This window comes from Tigriopus californicus, chromosome 9, assembly GCF_007210705.1.
Source record: "Tigriopus californicus strain San Diego chromosome 9, Tcal_SD_v2.1, whole genome shotgun sequence".
In the NCBI taxonomy this organism is placed as follows: Eukaryota; Metazoa; Arthropoda; class Copepoda; order Harpacticoida; family Harpacticidae; genus Tigriopus; species Tigriopus californicus.
In genome coordinates this window covers 13,128,360-13,146,873 of record NC_081448.1, presented here as the reverse complement: position 1 = coordinate 13,146,873, position 18,514 = coordinate 13,128,360, and the positions used below count along the sequence as shown (strand labels likewise).

At 44.3% G+C, this 18,514-nt stretch overlaps 2 protein-coding genes across 2 annotated transcripts in view; one reads left to right on the top strand and one right to left on the bottom strand.

Annotated features, from left to right (window-relative positions):
* The window catches only part of LOC131886166 (microsomal glutathione S-transferase 1-like), a gene marked incomplete in the record, with an annotated part of 19,488 nt that extends 6,709 nt beyond the window's left edge, over nucleotides 1–12,779 (bottom strand). Inside the window, 1 exon segment of the mRNA XM_059234424.1 lies at nucleotides 12,602–12,779.
* Nucleotides 369–5,619, top strand: LOC131886163 (lysosomal cobalamin transporter ABCD4-like). Its single transcript, XM_059234421.1, has 5 exons — nucleotides 369–1,792; nucleotides 3,313–3,759; nucleotides 3,833–4,097; nucleotides 4,161–4,960; nucleotides 5,050–5,619. The coding sequence occupies exons 1-5, from the start codon at nucleotides 1,666–1,668 to the stop codon at nucleotides 5,397–5,399; spliced, it is 1,989 nt and encodes a 662-aa protein (XP_059090404.1). The 5' UTR covers nucleotides 369–1,665; the 3' UTR covers nucleotides 5,400–5,619.
* Nucleotides 12,780–18,514: the final 5,735 nt, after the last annotated feature.

Below are 18,514 nucleotides of genomic sequence, written 5' to 3'. Positions count from 1 at the left end.
GAGTCTTATTAGGGGTTTCTACTCTGAATTTGGACGAGCCGTCAACGATTCAAATTTGCACCATAGTTGTCCTAAGTAGCTTGACTACGAATGAAACATTTTTTCCACCAGCGACAGCTGAGACGAAAACATGCGATCGCAGCGCCCTTGATCGATCTATATATGAAGTTATCTATGGCGCGAGCCCTCAAGATGTGCGCCAAAAAAAGTATGTTAGATTCATGCCAGGACTCAGGGTGACTGAACTTTGGGACACTCTGGTTTCGGTCAATTAGCCGATTGGTTTATCATTTTCCAAAAAATGCTAAAATAGGAACTAGCATTTGTAGATAAAAAAACAAAGTTCAAAGATAAGCTTTGTGGTTGGTGTTGGATACAATTTGAAATGGCCATCCATCATTAAAAGCGGATTCCAAGTCACATTTTACATTCACTATTGTGCGTGATTATGTCCACCCGTTCACCGTAGAAACGCCAAGTCATCATTTGAAGAGGTTTTTCAAAGCGCTTCAATGCCACATTCTTTTGACCTGGAGCAATCAACATGTGCACCTAGAAGGCCTTCATTGCCGGATTTCATTGTCTCTAAAGGTTAATTGACTAATGGCTGTGGTAGTACTTGATGTGCCTTCCTATACCGCTATCAAACCGGATCACCCTCCGAAACCGCATATTAGTGTCATCATCAAGTTACCTTTGATTTATTCTCATGATTAGCCCTACATTCTCCAGCGGACTCCGACGGCAACCATCTTCAGTGAACCCTGCACTAAAACAGTGTCCTCATTAGCTCATCCTCCTATCTCCTATTCCATGTCAAAAGGAAAGATTTAACAGCCATCATTTCCGCTTGCACTTTTCCGCTTCAGAAACCAACTAATGAGTGCATAATTTGCGGAAAACGAGGCTTTCTGTGTCTTTCGCCTTGGCTTCCTTTTATTACTAATGAGCACCAATATCAGAATTGGAAAGAAAATACCAAAGAGGATGTTTAACAAATTTCGAGGATGTCTCCATGATATGGTGACATAACCATTGTCTCTTGGTTTCGTTCCCGATGGGTTTTTGAAACCACCAACCAGAAAGCAATAACAACATTCCGAACGAGGAACGGAGAACTGAGAGCGAAGTTCCATAACCATTCTTCGATTGAGACTGCCAGAGTAAAAAAGTGCACCACTCCGAGTCAGACCATGTTTTAGAGATGAAACGGCGATAACCTCGAAACCTTCATTCCACTTCCTCGGATCATATCGCCAGATACACGACAAACCACCAAACCAACAATAGAACGAATCCTCTTCCCCATAGCTCACCCCTAACCGAATGTGCAAAACCGAGTGGCCAACCGGTGTTACGAACCTCTAATACTTAGTGCCTATGAGCGCACATTGTACAGGACTGAAGGCCATGTTCAGATTTTTAGCCCAAAACATAAATCGCAGCGAAAGAGCCAATTTGTCATGGTGGTATTGGAAAGAAATGGGAGGATGAGAGGGGATGGGATGGGAATCAGGTTCCAAACTGCCAAGCACACGACATCCAGCAAAGAGGCACGCATGAACCAGTCTACTCTCCCAAAGGAAGAGGAACAGAGACAGACTTGGAAGAACTTTGGATTTATATTTCAGGATCCCAAAGGCTGCGGAAAAACTTGAGGGTGGGATGAAATTTCAAGTTATCGCTCTCTCCCAAATTGTCGAGAGCGGAAATAAATCTCGGATCCACGAGCAATCCCTACGAGAGCTCGTGTTCTTGACCGATTTAGGGGAAATTACATATCGGTCTATGTGTAAGTGGATTTTTCCTCGTTCTTTCTTGTGGTTGGTACTTGTTAGTGATGTGTGTGAGTAGTAGCGGGATGAGGTCCGGAAACAATATGAGAGGAGGGAGAGCTACACATGTATTGTACATAAATGTAGTGGAGGAATGAGTGACCGTTTTATGGATGTAATGGGAAGTTTATGGCCGTGGAACTGGATATGAAACGGAGAGATGACTTGGACGTACTGTAGATACGGAATGAAACTGTCCCGTGATGTGAGTTGGGGAAAATACTGCAGAACCAGCTAACTACTTCTGATACTCGCCCGGTTTTTTTTTCATCCATTACTTGCAAACATGCCAGGAATGGTTATCAGAGGAATGAACGCCTCTTGATGAAGAATCTTCCCTGGGATGTCCGAATCAGGTTCTCAGGATGCATTTCCAGGTCAAAATAATCGGCATTCCCGGCATTTGCAGCCCCCGGTTGCGTTCTTATGCAAGCCACATGAAATCGAATTCAAATCGCACCATCAGCAGCACTATGAATAAGATCTCCGTCCCACTTATTGCATGTACATTCTATACACAGTAACACTGCACAGTAGACAGGATGGACACTTCGATTTGTACTTTACCTGGGCATTTCCTTCGCATATTGCCATCTCATAGGGTAACAGTCAAGGTCAGTGACAGGGCAAGCAAGAACTTTGCGACGTTTCGTGCAAAACAAAATCTGCACACTTCATTCACGAACACGCTCTCAAGCCACTTAAAAGACCCGTCCACGTTCCGAATATGGGTTATTTATACAAGCGTTGCCCGAGTCCTGGTTTTAAGAGCCACGTATGGTAGCAGACTTTTTCATCTCCATCGATGGCGAATCAATAGGTTATGTCATGCCAAGGTAATATACATATTCAGGATGCTGTCAAGGCACATGCGTTCAGAGTTCAGGCCAGACACCTCTCATAAAATAATTACCCCTGACAAAAACTTGGCCCACAGACCTTGATAGGCTTTGATGTTCGTTTATTATTGCTCAAGAATGCCGCCTGATCAAATAGTTGTTCGTTGCCAAGCGAAACCTAATATCAGCTTGTAATGCTCATAGATATGCAATTAAGTCATTCATGTTGGGGCCTGGGAATATTTTGGATGATACGGCACTGTAGAACTCTTTTTCATGGGCTCGGGATTGGAAGGTGTTGTACTTGGTTCCTTCCAGACTCTTGATTTTTGGTAGACTGTCTTATCCCATGAAAACCATCGCCCTTTCATGTCTGTTGGCCTTGCTTCACACATCTTTTATGGCCTCAGTGGAAGCACAGGTCATGCTTCAATCAAAATGCCCTCAAAATTTGCATCACACTTTCAGATTGTTCAAAGGTCCGAGGCACAAATAGATGCTTGTCAAGATCTGCAAATAATACAAACATACATACTACACACGCTAAAACGTCGTGTTCTGTTGTACTTGACGATCGTTGGTCATTAGTCAGCGTTTTCGACCAAGAAATAAGAGTTACAAATGATCTACAATTGCAGATCACATCTTTATCGCGCTCAAGGAGCTCAGTCAAGGTGAATGCGAGATGAAAACGCGGGCTGATAGTGTTGTGAAATACTATGGGTTCAATTGGGAATTCTTGGTTCGAGTGACAAAGCTTCACAAGTTTCTGTTCCCATCATGGACGTCGATCCCCGTGTTCCTCTTTGTGTTTATCCTTTTGGTGCGAGGCTTGGAGGAATATGTGGGTTATTACGTGGGTCTTATATCCTCCGACTATTATCAAGTCCTCGGAGACAAAGACTTTGATGCGTTTGTTCAAATCACGCTCAAGAGTTTGGGCATGATCGTGCTCATAGCCTTCATCAAGACTGTGCGAATATGGTCCCAGGAAATGATCGTGGTTTCGTGGAGATTGGCCATGACTGAAGCCTTGAACGAGAAGTATTTCCAAGAGAACTCATTCTACCACATTAACATCATAGGTAAAAAGAAAAATGTTAGCAGTTCTTCCCACAAGGCCAATATACACCCAACTTTATTTGGCCTTGGATATAGGGAGGGGCTTCTTGGGTAATGCTGACCAAAGGATCACGGCCGATGTGTCCACTTTTTGTTCCACATATGGGTTTATCATTGCGGACATTTTGGTCTCGCCATTGACCATTGGTTACTATACCTATGATGCGTACACTCGTGCCGGATGGATCGGTCCCTTGGGAATGTTCCTCTTTTTCGTGATCTCAACCGTGATCAACAAACTCTTGATGTCGCCCGTGGTAAATGCCTCGGCTGAGCAAGACAAGCAAGAGGGTGAATTCAGGTTGGAACTTTCATGTGTCAGCCGAATCAACTTTCAATGATTATCTTTCTACGTACGTCATAGATTTCAACATGTTTCGACACGGATCCATTCGGAGGCTCTGGCATTCCAAGACGGATCCCAAGTGAATATACGAAAGATCCAGGGGTCATTAAAACTTTTGTGTCGAAGCCAGCGGAGGGTGTTCAACCTGCAGTTCTTCCTCAACTTCGCAACCAACCTCTTTCAATACGTCAGTAGCATCGCATCTTTCCTCGTCATCGCTGTTCCATTATTCAGTGGGGCTTACGACGACCTCACGGGCTCTGAATTGAGTTCCTTGATCTCAGAGAACGCTTTTGTGTGCATCAGCTTGATCTATCAATTCTCCAAACTGGTCAACATAAGCCCGTATGTGAGTGTAATGGGTGGAGCCACACATCGCATTGCCGAGCTCATCGAGACGTTCCAGAGCTTGGAAAAGGACCACGCTACCAAGACCAAGGGGGATGTTAATGGAATGAACGCATACTTGGATCCAAAAGTGGCCTTTCGATTGTCCAATGTGGACGTGCGCTCACCGGGAATGGATCGACCTTTGATTAAAGATCTTACCCTAGACATAGAGTTGGGCCAAAACCTCTTGGTTATGGGTCCAAGTTCTTGTGGGAAATCTAGCCTTCTCCGAGTAATTAAGGGATTATGGCCCATTTCAAATGGAGTCATTGCGGTCAATCCTGACCTTAAGGCCATTTACTTGCCCCAAAAGCCATACATGACGAGTGGATCTTTGAAAGACCTCGTACTACATCCCATTGACACTCAGCAGTGTGTTCTGACCATTGAGGACGAACAACGAATCAAAGAGCTTGTCACGGAATTCGGTAACAATCACGACGTGCTTTGTTTGTATTGACCAAAGAGGCTTCGTTCGACTGATGCTAAAGAATGAAGCTATTCTCTCTTTTGACAGGTCTCAACCATATTTTGGAACGATGTGGAGGCAATCTCGACTATGATCCCCAATGGAACTGGTCTGATGTGATGTCCCCCGGTGAGCTCCAGCGTTTGGCCTTCATCCGTCTCTTCTATCACACGCCTGCTCTGGCCTTCCTGGACGAATCCACTTCAGCCTTGTCCTTGGCCGTTGAAGAGAAACTTTATGAAAAGTGCTCCAAGATGGGCATCACTTGTGTCAGTGTGGGGCATAGAGAAACTTTGAAAAAGTATCACACCAAGATCCTCGAGATCAAGGAAGAGAGCGATCACAATACGGGCACCCATGTGAATACTAATGCACTCTGGGAACTTCGGGATCTGTAACGATGATTAAAGATTCTTCCTCGGCGTCTCATTGAACGAAGCGGTCCGTCTTTTTCAGTCCATCTCCGACGGACTGACCGGGGGAGGGGGATGGCAAAAAAGAGGACATCATCCAGTTCAGAAAAGTCGTCTTCTTCAAATTAAGTTGTCAGCACATGTACAATTCACTGTCTGGAAGAACGATGCGAGGTCAATTTGTTTGGGCTGGCCTTTCCCTCTCCGTGTGTTCAGTATCTTTCTTTTTCTCGCGCTCGGTTTTCCCCCAATTTCGCCCTTAAACAACAAGTAAGCTTGAGTGGACTTAAGAGGGGGTCTTTGCTTTGAAATGGCAGCTAGTTGGGATTTGCCCATCTCCCTGACTGACTCTAAGGCTGAAGATCCAGTCTGGTTGGGACTTGGGAGTATACTTTTTCGTTATCAAAGTGGATGGAGTCCGTGTGTTGCTCCTCGCGGTCCTTTGAAAAAAACGGGAAAACAAGTTGCTTTCTCTCTTCTGCTTAAAGCCCGAATGAGGGACATCAAATAATAAAAATCATATTAGCCACCCCTCGTGTTCGTTCACGAACCCTTCCCAGATCACCTTTGATCTATTTGGACCCTTTTCTGGTCGTGAAAGACGGTGGGAACTCGGTCTTTTTTTGGAGAGAGATTGTTTATAAAACTTGGAGCCATGCTTACACTCACACTCAGACCTCAATCGAGACCACCCCATTTCCCTTAGAAACATCTCCCCTCCGCCAAAGTCTGACTAGCCAAGTAATGAAGAGCTCTCACAATGGATGATACTGTCACCCTCTCGATGTAAGAGATACAAGGGCCGTCAATTCAAAATTGCTCGTCGATCGACAAGTTGTCAATGGACTTGCAACATTCGCCTGACATCCCTCCCTCCTTGCCTCCGTTTCTCATCTCATCGCATTTAGCCTCCCTTCAGCCTCTGTCGTTCATCTCTGTTGGCTCGTTCATTGATGAAGTGCTAGCTAGGGCTCTGCTTTAGGACCCCTTTGCAATGGGTGGTGGTGTATTCAATCGGACACATTCTGCATTTGCACTTTCCAGTGTTGCCGAATCAATTAGCGTTACTTGATGACTTCTGTCAGTCCTGTCGGAAAAGAAAGACATCAAGGGTGGGGTTCATCTCAAGCATGTCTTTCGTGGCAACGCACTTTTGTTTCCTCCCTGGCCATTTCTCGTGTGTGTGGGGGTAAGAAAAACCTTCAGATCTTAAGATGTTGTTGATCGTGAATGAGTGAGTGTCGAAATTGCCCGATGATGCAGTGATTGTTGAGAATCGGTGAAGCATTTAACAAGCCAGCCTGGAGTCCGTCCTCGTACGTCTCTGATTGTGACGGGACATCAGGCCGAAAGGGTTCTCGAGAGGAAGAGATTTGCTCACATATGAACGAACCCTATTGTGGCACTGGCTGGACCAGGGTTAATGCTCCCTTAGGGGTAATAGAGCATGAAACAGACCGGATTTGCAAAATTACTCGGACACAGACCGACCCAAGGGGCAGATTCTCGAACTCGCCGACCAATCGGAGGGCCTTCCTACATTGCCAGTTACAACTCCACGCAAGCCCCGAGGATGTGGGATATGCATGAACAAAGAGTAACGGATTCAATCTGGAAATTGAAATTTCAGTACCCTCATTCACTCTACCATAAAACCTCTTGGAGGTGACTTTGTGGGCATATCCACCCAATTTTGTTTCGAACTCCTTGCTTCTTTCGTGAATAGGTGACATTCGGGCGTGCACTTGATGACACATTGAATCATACAAAATATTCTACAAAATGCTGCATATCCTTGCCATGTTGCGGATGTCTTGACAATAGTTATTTAACATTGGTTCGGAACTTACAAGATCGCATTGCTTAATGAACATTGGATACTTGGAGGCAAGACCGTTGGTGCAAAGCTCCCTTGGGCCACAATAAGAGGCCCTGTCTCCCTGGGTCTTTACCCTGGACCATTGAACTATACTCCAGGTCTTGAAGGGCCTTTGTACAGTTACGCGTTCTTGGCAAATAGCTTCACGGAGAAAACTGCTGGAGGCTTGGAGTTTTCGAGTCATGGTTTGAAACGATCTTTTCCCGTATTTTTACTTGCCTTTCTACTGCCTCTACCGCCATAATGAAATTCATCTGAGAAGCCTTGCATTATCTGTGAAAGAACTTGAGCTCTACCACAAGGCCCACAATTTTGGGGCAGAATGTTGTCCTTTTAACATTGCTTTTAGGCCCATGAGTGAAACGGGGATTACCTCTGGAGGTTGTAGAGGATGATCGGTCCGTCTGTTTTGATGCATTTCATAGGCCAAGGGAATATCCTGGTCACGATCTCAGAGTGTAAATACGCTTGTTCCCCTTTTGGACCATATATAACCCTCTGGGGAGAATGGATCTGGGACAGAACAAAATTACTTTCCACTTTTGTCTCTATGATGAAAGGGGGAAATGAGAGTGAAAATGAGCCACAGAGATGAACAAAGCCTCAGGAATCCTCAATTTTTCACCTTTGATGACCAACATTCCCTCTCAAAACCCCATTTATCCGTCTGTCTGTCTTCTCCTCTCCAATAATGACACAGGGTTGGCTGTCAATATCGCTTTCTTTGTTTTCAAGAGCAAACCTCCACCAAGGCTTTTACCCACTGTCTGGTCGTGTCATCTTTGATCTTTCTCAAAAACCCTCCTCGTGGAAACTTGGAACAGAACACGGTTTGTGCCCAACTCTGAAGAAGGCCTGCTCTCCAGTCAAAATGAGAATTAAAAGAACTTTCCCTTCGTTCTAATTCAAGTTGAGCAGATTTTCTGAACATCCTCTCATCCTTAGGATGGCCTTAAAATTGGACAGGCCAAAATAAGAGCTTCCCTACACTTGTGGTGGAACAAGAGCAATATACACCCGTGTATTCCCTATTTCTTTCCAAACCTCAGCTGAAGGAAGTTCCATACAAAGAAACAAACACTATAGATAGGCAGATAGCCAGATGGATGGATGGATGGATGGATGTGAATGCTCAAAGAACGACACCGACCCACCCCAAATGGGCTCACAAGTACCTCCACACTCGCGTATAGATGAGGATTAATCTGGTTTCTTGATCTGCTCCTGGTGAAAGATTGCTTCCTCGCATCAAGATTAGCCGAATACACATCTTCCTGTAGGCATTTAACCCGACCGAGTCCACTATAAAAATGTCTGCCAAACTCATCAGACAACATATGATCTACCGACGACCAACACACGTTTTGTCCATGGGGGTCGGGACTGAAAAATTCACTTGAGCAGCGATAAATATGTTACGCACGCTCTCCAGGATGATGAAGAGGCCCGAGGGTAGTTTTTACGCAGTGTCTTGATCAAGTTTTGTAATGACTAATTGAGCTGGGTGGAACCATTATGTAAATTTAATTGGATTTATAGCTCTTGCGATGAAAATTCCGACATGCTGAGTAAAGATAAGAATCTTTTCTTGAGAAACGTTGATAGAAATTTCTAGTTAAGTTGAACAACCCCGGTTTTTTTCAAGAGCTGTTTGAGACGATTTGGTCGTTGTACTACTAAATTGTGGACTAATCTGAGGCCATTTTCGTCACAAGGAAACAGACCTCATAAATAAGAGCAAAGCAGAGTACTCTCGAAAGGTCCTTGTCTTTTTCCAACAGGCATTTATCGGACTTAACCAAATATTTCATGCCCATTCAGACGAGGACAAAAGGCGACCCCCGTCAATCTTGACCTCTAAAGTCAAGTACACAAAGACGTAGGGTCTTCGGGAAACAACTTATCTGCGGATTATCTTGCATATGGATTGCCCATGTTTGTCTAATAGCTATTAGGCCTCCTTGAATCAAGATCACAGAGCCATGAAACCAATGCCAAATAGCCACGTAACTCGAAGTGAAGATAAGCCGAGTTCCTACCTCTCTTCCCCTTTCCATTTCCTGTAGTAAAGCTGGACATATGTACTCGTACGTACATATCCAGTGTCATACTTGATATTAATATTACTACGACGAAAAGCCCAACTCATTTTAAACCCTATCTCTATCAAGTGCTACAGTCCTCACAACACAATGGCCACAATTCAAGATAAATGGGCGAGTTCACACCTGGATGATTATTGTCCAGTCCATTTGTCATCGTAGGTGCTCAAAATTGCGCTGTCATTTGTTCCTCCAAAGATGATCGGGACAACAGGTTTGAAAAACAAAGCATCCCTATCGTTTACAGATAGTGATTGATTTTAAATGCACCTGCCTATTGGGTAACATTTGTTCCTCATCAAGACTTCCAATGAAATAACAATCTGTACTTTTTAGCACCAAGGCCTCTTGGCCATTGAAAAGGATTGTCCTTGCTCGTCCTTTACCATATTGTACCATGTATGTACTGAAGGCACTTGCTTGCGTCTTCCATAATGGACCGAGTAAATGACCCGACAAGAAGTGCGAAATGTATGAGTATGTGTTTGTGTGTGCCTTAGTACAAAACCTGTTTTGAAGAAAATTTGTCATTAGTGTTGACAACACCACAAAGAACATGATTCATGGACCATTCTGCGGAGGGAAAAAACTACGAACTACCTTAATATGAAAACACGCGCACACTTTAGAACACCCAAACACAAAACCAACAGGAGCTGCTTTCAGAGAGTTGTTTTAGTGTGTTGTATCCTGAGTTGTTGGTCTTCGATATCAAAATTACACTCCAACAAACTACAATAATTGTACCTAATCATCATCAACATCATCATCAACGCTCGGCTGGTTCTGACAAACTATCAATTTTCTCCCCATACCAATCATAATTTGATTTCCCCTCCCAAATCAAGTAGGGAGCGAAGGAAACGGGAGAATACATTCGCCCTACAAACTGATACGGGTACAAAAGTTCCCCACATTTGTAATAGATATACAATCATGAATCACTTAATGTGGTTCATGATGCAGTGTAGTATAAAGAGTTCGAACTTGGATCTCGTGCTAAGTGTCTTTCTTGGCATATACCAGAAACCTCAGAGCTCTCAATTTGGTTTGAAGCGCCCAGTGTCATTCTACTTTCTCTGGCATTGACCGAGGTCAAATAAAACATTGGCTGGCTCATGAAGACCAGCTAAATTACCCTGTATGTAGCACTGACATAAATGGAGCTCTCAAACAGGAACAGCTTGTGTGAGATGCAAGTCCCAATAATCCACGTGTTTGAATCGGGTCTGCGAGTCGTACAATCAACATTGTTAGGACCAAGTGGGATGATGCTGAATGTGGTCATGAGTTAACGTCCCTCTTGGCCAGTTGCATTGTTGTTCCAAGGCATTCATTGGCACCTAATGTTCGTATATACCACCTTCATGGAAGGAGTGGACTACTGGGGTACAAGGATGGAAACTGACAGGGCTAGAACTAGTCTCGTCCGCACTCCGGAGGATGCCTCCATCCCCAGATGGTGCTTGCGAAGTTCTGCCATGTGAGCTAAGGGTGGTCGTAAAAGAACAACAATTACGCTCACCATCATCAATGCTATGGATGTTGACCAGAAAAGTTGTGAGTTGTCGGTCGTTACTATTCAGGTCCGCTTTTTGTTCGATAAGAAACTGCTGAAGGAGCTCGAGGAGGTGGGTGTGCGGACACAAAAAGGCTCATTACGTGCCACCGAGTGGCTTTGAAGGTCAGCCAGCGACGGATTTGTTTCCAGCGACTTCACAGTTTGTCCCTAACCTCCTTAAGACTTCGTAGAAACATGCCAAAGCCAATTCTGGTGATGTTTTTGATGACCTAATGTACATGCATCGTACGTACATAGTAAGTTTGGTTTGGGATGATCAGATTTTCAACCTTGAGCCCGTTCTGAAATGTGCTCAGTTTCCATTGAGGCATGGGTTTTCAAGCCCGGACAGTCGAGGATGAGTTGTTGTGATATTAATAAGTGTATTGTCAAAGAGTTACGAGCCAAATCCGGACTCCTTTAGTGCCCATCAAACTTTTGTGACGAGGAGCCACTTGAAGCACTGAAACTCCCGTAAAATGTCGCATCTCCCGGTGAGAATGCATTTCTGGTATTTATTTCTGTTTGGCCAACCGTAAGTCTATAAAGAAATGCAATAGTCTTGGACAATTCTTAAAACAAAGGGTCTTTTTGTCTGAGTTCGCCTCATTCGAGCTGCGCAAGATTCCATGAAAATCGATTGATTCCCCATTTAACCCTTCTTTAACAACCGTCTAATCCGGATTACTGCCATTCTTCCTTGTCCAGTTCATTGATCGCTTGCGTTCCGAAGACTCTGTAATGCATGTCTCGGGACAACTTGACTTCCACAAATTTATTGAGCATGTATTAGCGCACGAACTTTGTGTTTACACCCTTTCCATGAGTTTGGTGGTGGAGATGGTGGTGGTGGAGGTTGTGGTGGTAGGGGACCACGTGGATGTACAAAGCATTGAGGTAACGGCGCTTCAAATGGCAAATGAAGCTTGTTGCTTTGGCCCTTCTAATTACTGGTCACTTCGCCCTCTTAATTATTCTGGAGTGCCAAACAGGCGTCCCCAAATAACTTGAGGTGTCAAAACCCCCATTCAAAATAAAGAGAGCCCATCAACCCTTAAAAAACTTGTTAAGGTCATAGTTTTTTGAGCACGAACAATGTACTTCTGCAATAACTGCCGTACTTGGCTCTGGACTGGGGCAACAAATTTGGCTGATCATATCCATTGGTGAATGATTGGATCCGCGAAGGATATATTATGTCAAGAGCGGAGATCTGGTTTCCAGCGGTGACTTAGGAGATTAATTAAACCCAGCGTCAAGCTGTCTTTCAGGATCGATGTTGGTGAAGTCCCCCTCCAACTCCTCCTACGAGCCTTCAAGCTTCAGACTTCAGTTCCTGGACATGCATGCATTCACTTGCATACAAGCGACTAGCACATAGCGTACTCGTATACACATACGTACAGGGACGAGTACATTTAAGAAAAGATCAGGCTCACAATGAGTGGCCTAAGAATGGCCGGGGGCGAAAGTTGTCAATTCCTGGTAAATGACAGGCATTGTTCGACAACAAAGGGCAATTTTTCGAGCCTCCTCGCCACCAAGTAGTCAGCACCAGTCGGAACAACTAAGCAAGTACTAGTACCAAGGGTCATACCCATGAGCTGAACATAAGCAAGGACATAAGCTGACGTGAAAATCATACCTCATGGTGGGTAAAAGCCATGTTTTACACGTGCTGATGACGGGTGGGAACAGATCTTTATTGATCGCACCACCACCATCACCGGACATTATTGGGTGGAAGTGGGTTGAATTGATGAGAAATACGTATGCATCGGTGTTGTCAAAGACCTTGAAGAACATCAAGATCGAACACAACGAACACGACCCACTGAAACAGAAGGGTGTAATTATCTATTCCGCCGATCGATACTCATTGAAGCCATTGTACATTTCACATAATCAGGATGCTGTTCTAGAGTTGCTGAGGATTCACAAACCCAAACGTGCCTTTTGGGTCATGTGACAAAGGATATGTCTTTTTATTCATTCCGGGAAGGATGGTCTATCATGATTTTGAGATCCTGACCTTTAATCCCTTCAATGTAATACGTTTCTAGATCTGAAAGCGGTTATGCATTCGACAATAGTGTTGAATAGAGCCGTAACCGTGGTAATAACGCGCTCAGCATTTCAAAGGACAAAAGTTCGGGAATGGCTCTTCCCCGTTAGTCTTTGAATCTGTTGGTCTGTAGATCTAGATAATGACTACATTGGTTACACTCTCTCAAACCACATATGAGCACTTAGTGTGCAATAGAGGAGTACGGTGTGTAATCATAATACCCATATCGTTGCCAATAATTTACTGGAGTGTTTCTCAACGGACCCAAACCACATGACGCGAATTCCAAACCGGGTGTTTCGCCTCTCCCACATGGGAACTCAGAATAACCCAACCATCGTGCTTCAGATCTGCAGTCTTCGAAATGAAACATGCTCTGAAACAAACCGTGTCAGTCATGGATGGCTCCATCGCCGACTGCGCACGACATTGCTTTAATTCAAAAGTAATGAGTCACCTCCAATTGCAGATATATCATCGGCAAAGCTCGAGAAGCAGCAGAAGATGAAGAAAAAGATCACTTCCTTGATCGCCACGCTGAAAGAGGCATAGCTGACGACTTAATCAGGCGGGGTATTGTTTACTTTTTGGGGCAGTCCGTAACGTGGATTTGTTTCACGCTGGGTTGCTGCTTCACCAGGCGGGAGATTTAAGAGTCACACGTCCGTTCACCGCTAGCAAGCCACTTCTTCCATTATGTGTATGACTCTCATCTGCCTGACGCCAGGACACAGAACCATGATGACTTTGTCGTTCAATGTGTGCCAAAAGTGCAGGCCGAATATATGTATATAATGGGGTCTGGTGGCGTTATAGGTTAGGCATCATGTAACTGCTCATTGCTCATGGTGGTATGAAAAGTCAGGATCTGGTTAATCAATGAGGGACTTCCGATTTCCGGATTGTTTTTCCTCTGTAAACGTGAAAAGGAAGCCAGACATTGGTGTTATTGTGCTTGGGGGTCTTGTCCTCGTGGCACTCTCTTTCATGAAGGTTTTTGGCAACTTTGGGCATTTCTCTCCTGATGAATTGACTTGCATGGAGGCAGGCGAGCAAGAGTTGGAGAAAATTCTACACATGTCCTCAGAACATGCAATCTTTGTCCAATTTCAAGAAGCCTAAGAGTAGTAGCAATGGAACTAAAAGAACGAAAAAGCAATTCCTTCTCCAAAGCTCGTTCCTCGTTGTGCAATGGATTTGAGAGGCCCCCGCCCTCTCTATTAGCGTTGTTGGGACTCTCGGTTTTTTGTTCCAAGGGACTTTCAGCTTCTTTGCTCCTCGTTCTGAGAGCTCCTTGCCCACTGCATTTTTGGCACAAATTTGCTGTTCTTGATGGACTTTGTCCCCTGAATCCACAAAGAGAACCGGACTTAGGGCCAAAGCGAACTGGCTTCGCTAAGTTGGGTGGCTCGATCAAAGAGAACTCTCCCCAAAGGGTTCCGAGAGGAGCCAAAAAAGTGGCCCGATACTCGATGGAAGCGGCATTAGCAAATTGTCCTCAGCCTCTTTTCTGGGGGAAGTTGCATCCCAATATAGTTTTTGATTGACCGAAGACACTCTCCGAATACATGTCTATTTTTGGCACACTCCCGTCCGGTCTGACATCGTTTCCCGGATATCTAGGCCAAGTAAATCCCATGTAATGAGACCATACGGCTTCGTTTGAACAGTCGTGGACTGAATGTTTCCCTGTCTCCCCCCCAAAGACCTTCAGAGGGTGTTATGATTTATGACTTGTCTAATCGTATTGACCAATGACAAATGATGGCAATGAAATATGTCTCACTTTGAAGAGAAGCTCAAATCGAGAAACTATGCGAGCTTATGCATTCCTTAAGATGTCCTGAACATTGGACAGAGACTGTTTCTAGCTCCTAACCAAGAGACATCAATAACATTCTCAGCAATGCGCCGCAACTACACAACCTCTTTCTCCATACTTTCATTAGCCTTGAAACTTTTCAAAATATCACGGTCACGCACACTGTGAACTTTTAAGCCAACCCTTTCCCAAATGCAGTATGAGCCACCGAAGAAAACTTTTAAAATAGATCCTAGTTTCGTCGTTGCATTCGTCAGACACAATTGCCACCATGTACGTAGACTTGGATCCAAGTCCTTCTTAAGCATGGGCTTTGTACATTAAGAAACACTGTCATTGTGAAAGCAAACCTCCAACAGACCCTCATCATCAAATCGTGATCGATGGACTCGGGATTAGGCTCCAAGAATGGTGGAATCCCAAAAATGTTTCAACCTTTTTAAGGAGCCATTGTCATCCAACCAATAGAAAGATTCTAGTGAACAACCATAGAGTACTAGATTAATGGCATAATTTCGTCTGTCGAGCCAGGGTCCAAAGGGGCCTTCGACGAGCAAAATTGGGCGAGCTCGTGAGGCATGCCAGATATTGTTGGGATGTCAAGCATCTGCCTCAGTCAGACAAATTCGAACTCCAGAAGATAGGGAGAGAGAGAGGGTAACAATCAAATAGTACGGTACATTCAATCGTTTGGATACAGCACAGATTCCGGGAATTTCTTCCCATGATGTCAGATCTGACAACTCACAAGGAATTCAAGCCTTTGATGTGGCCATCTCGTTTTGAACAATGCTCTTCAGGAGAAATTCTTCACACTCTCGTCCGTTCACCAACCTCTGAGTTTTGCTAGCGTCTAATGAGAATTGGCTTGATTCACTTCTCAGATCAACGAATATCCAGGTACATGTTGGACCTTGGCCTTGGACAGATTACCCCAGTGACTCGATACCTGGATATTTTTATTCAATGCTCCCCTCACATCTGCTCCGTAAATTCCTCAAATCCTTGTCAATGGTGATCTCCAATGGATGGTCCGGCTCTTTTCATGCTTTAATTGCCCTCTTCCTGATTCCGTCTTAAGGAGAGCTAATTTGAATTTTCCCGGGCTTTAGTCGAGATTTAACAACAAAGTGCGTCTTTTTTTCTCCCAATTCCTCTTTAGGATTCATAAAACATGTGGTGATTATCCGTGTCATTTGCGTGACTTCAGATTTGAAAATACCAGATATCAGTGCGTGAGACTGGACAAGCAAGCTCTCTGAGCGAGCATTGAAATCGTTTCTAGGACAAACTTTGCCACTTCCGTGGAGATCGTCCGAGATAACACTGGAATGAATCATACTCCAACTCGGCTAGCTGTCAAGGATAAAAGCCTTAAAGTTCAACAAAATCATCCCTTTAAACACTTTCGAGAAGCTCCCTCTTTAACAGACCCTCAACTTCCATCCAGAACTAGGAAGATCCTTCATGTCAAGACAAAAATCATCGCACTTCTTGCGTGTCGTCGGAACAATCCGTTGCACTCCTTGTGAGAGGAGAAGGGCTCAAATATGAATTGATTTGCCAATTTCGGTTGCACCTTCACATTTTCCCAATTGAGGCGAACTCGAGATTGGAGCATTGCTAAACATTCAGTACTTTTGCTATGCTACAACTGGATTTAAGGACCCTTTGACCAGAAGGCACTTATTCGTATTTGCTGTATCTTGGCTCAGGTTTGAAGAGACCCAAGATAACCCTTTGTGATCTGGCATATAGTGGATGTTTGGACTGTTGGACCCAAGTCATTACTGCCTTAGTATCTTGGTGGCCTGGTGTCGTTTTCTTCTGGGACTTCCTGAAGATTCCCTTATATCTTTATGGCCCTCCTTGCCCGTCTCTAACACGAACTTGGAAAACAAAAAAAATCTGCTCACTGAGAGTATCCAAGAGTGGAGAAAAAGTCTTGAAACCATTGACTGGCTCGTCGTCGACGTTGTCGCATATCTTGCCTAATAACAGATTAATGCTAAAAGCTTTTAGAGGTGGAAATGAGCGACAGACATTCTCACCGACTTGGTTGTTGTGGTTGGCTCCCTTATTGCCCAAGTACCACCACTACATTGAAGTCAAGGTTGCTACTATCTGCAACAACAGTCGAGTTATCCTGAGTCATCTTGTCGTTGTCAACTACTTTTTTGTAACATATGAAATCTCGTCCAGCCTCACAATACAAGGAAGGATCTAGGAGCTGCGAACCAGCGATGAAAGCATGTTGTGAGTGGCTAAACGTGAACAGTTGAGCATTAACAATATGTTCTTCTTCCAAGATCAGGGCCAGTGAGTATCGAGTATTTCAATTTAGCTTTTGGCACTACAACTGAGCTCAACTTGGCAATCAGATCTCTCATCCCTGAATAACTTCTGAGCGCGATCCCAGGTGTGTGTGTGTGTGTATCTGTGTCTGTGCCTCAGTTGGTCGATCTTGTTAGTGGCTGGCGATTCAATAATGGTATGCAAATGAGAACATGATAAACTGTCATAAGGCTCCAGAGATTGTCTCAGGGGCCATTTTGACTACATACGTACGGTATATCTTCTCCTGGAGTCCATCACATGTAATGCCAAGTCAAGGTCGGCGGCTTCAAAGTGCATCATCTTCATCTTCTTCGCCAATGGGGCCAATGAATGTAATTATTGATACCCACTTCTACTTTAGATCAATCACAAGTGTCCAATCTTGATTGATACATTTCGAGAACAATGAAAACCTTGTCCGCAAGCAAAAAGTGAGGATCCTCGACCGATCCAACCGAGCACAGCGGGATTGGCCTGAAATAATGGGTAATGAAGGCACTTAGAACGCAAACCGACAACAATACGATCCCCGCTTATCTTGGCTACAAAAGTCGAGTTGGTTCCAACAATTGGTCATCTTACCCTTATTTTGAGTGTTCAATTGACGATCAGACAAGGAAGGAACAATGCCTATTTGGCCTGGTCAGTCCATCCATCCATCCATCCATCCAAGGGAGATTCTCCGATCCACTTTAGGGGTCGGAATTTTGCCACCACTCGAATAGATAAGGACACACATTCTATGAGGTCTGGATGTAATCAAGGCAGGTGTCAAACTTCAGTTCAGAATTGAATTGCTTTGGTGAGAGGGGAGACAGGGGAAGACGGACAAGCTAAGAGCCTTTTTGGTCAAAAATGCGATATTCCCTCATTTCATTGCGGCAAGTCCTAAGTAACACGGTTGAAGAGAGATAGATCGATGGCAGTGTTTTGTGGATGAATGAATACCTACTTATAGTGGCTTGTCGAAATGAAAGGTATACTACCATCATGATTTAGAGGTTGCTATCTAGACAATCTACATGTTGAATGTAAGTTGGCAATGGGATGTGATATAAAGCTTGGACCAGTTTTCTGAGTGATTATACTCTCGAGTCTCAATTTGCATCCGTCTGGACCAAGAAAGAGCCTCAGTACAATACAGAGATCAAATGAAATTGGTTGAAAACTCAAATGAGCCTCGTCAAATGTGTCGTTCCTAGTGTTGAAGTGCTCTACGAATGCCTTTACTCATCGGTTCAGGAAGACGGACATTTGTTGCCAACATTCCCCTAAACCACATTCAGAGACAAAGAAACGAGTCTTGATAAATATGTGATGGGCTCTCGAAA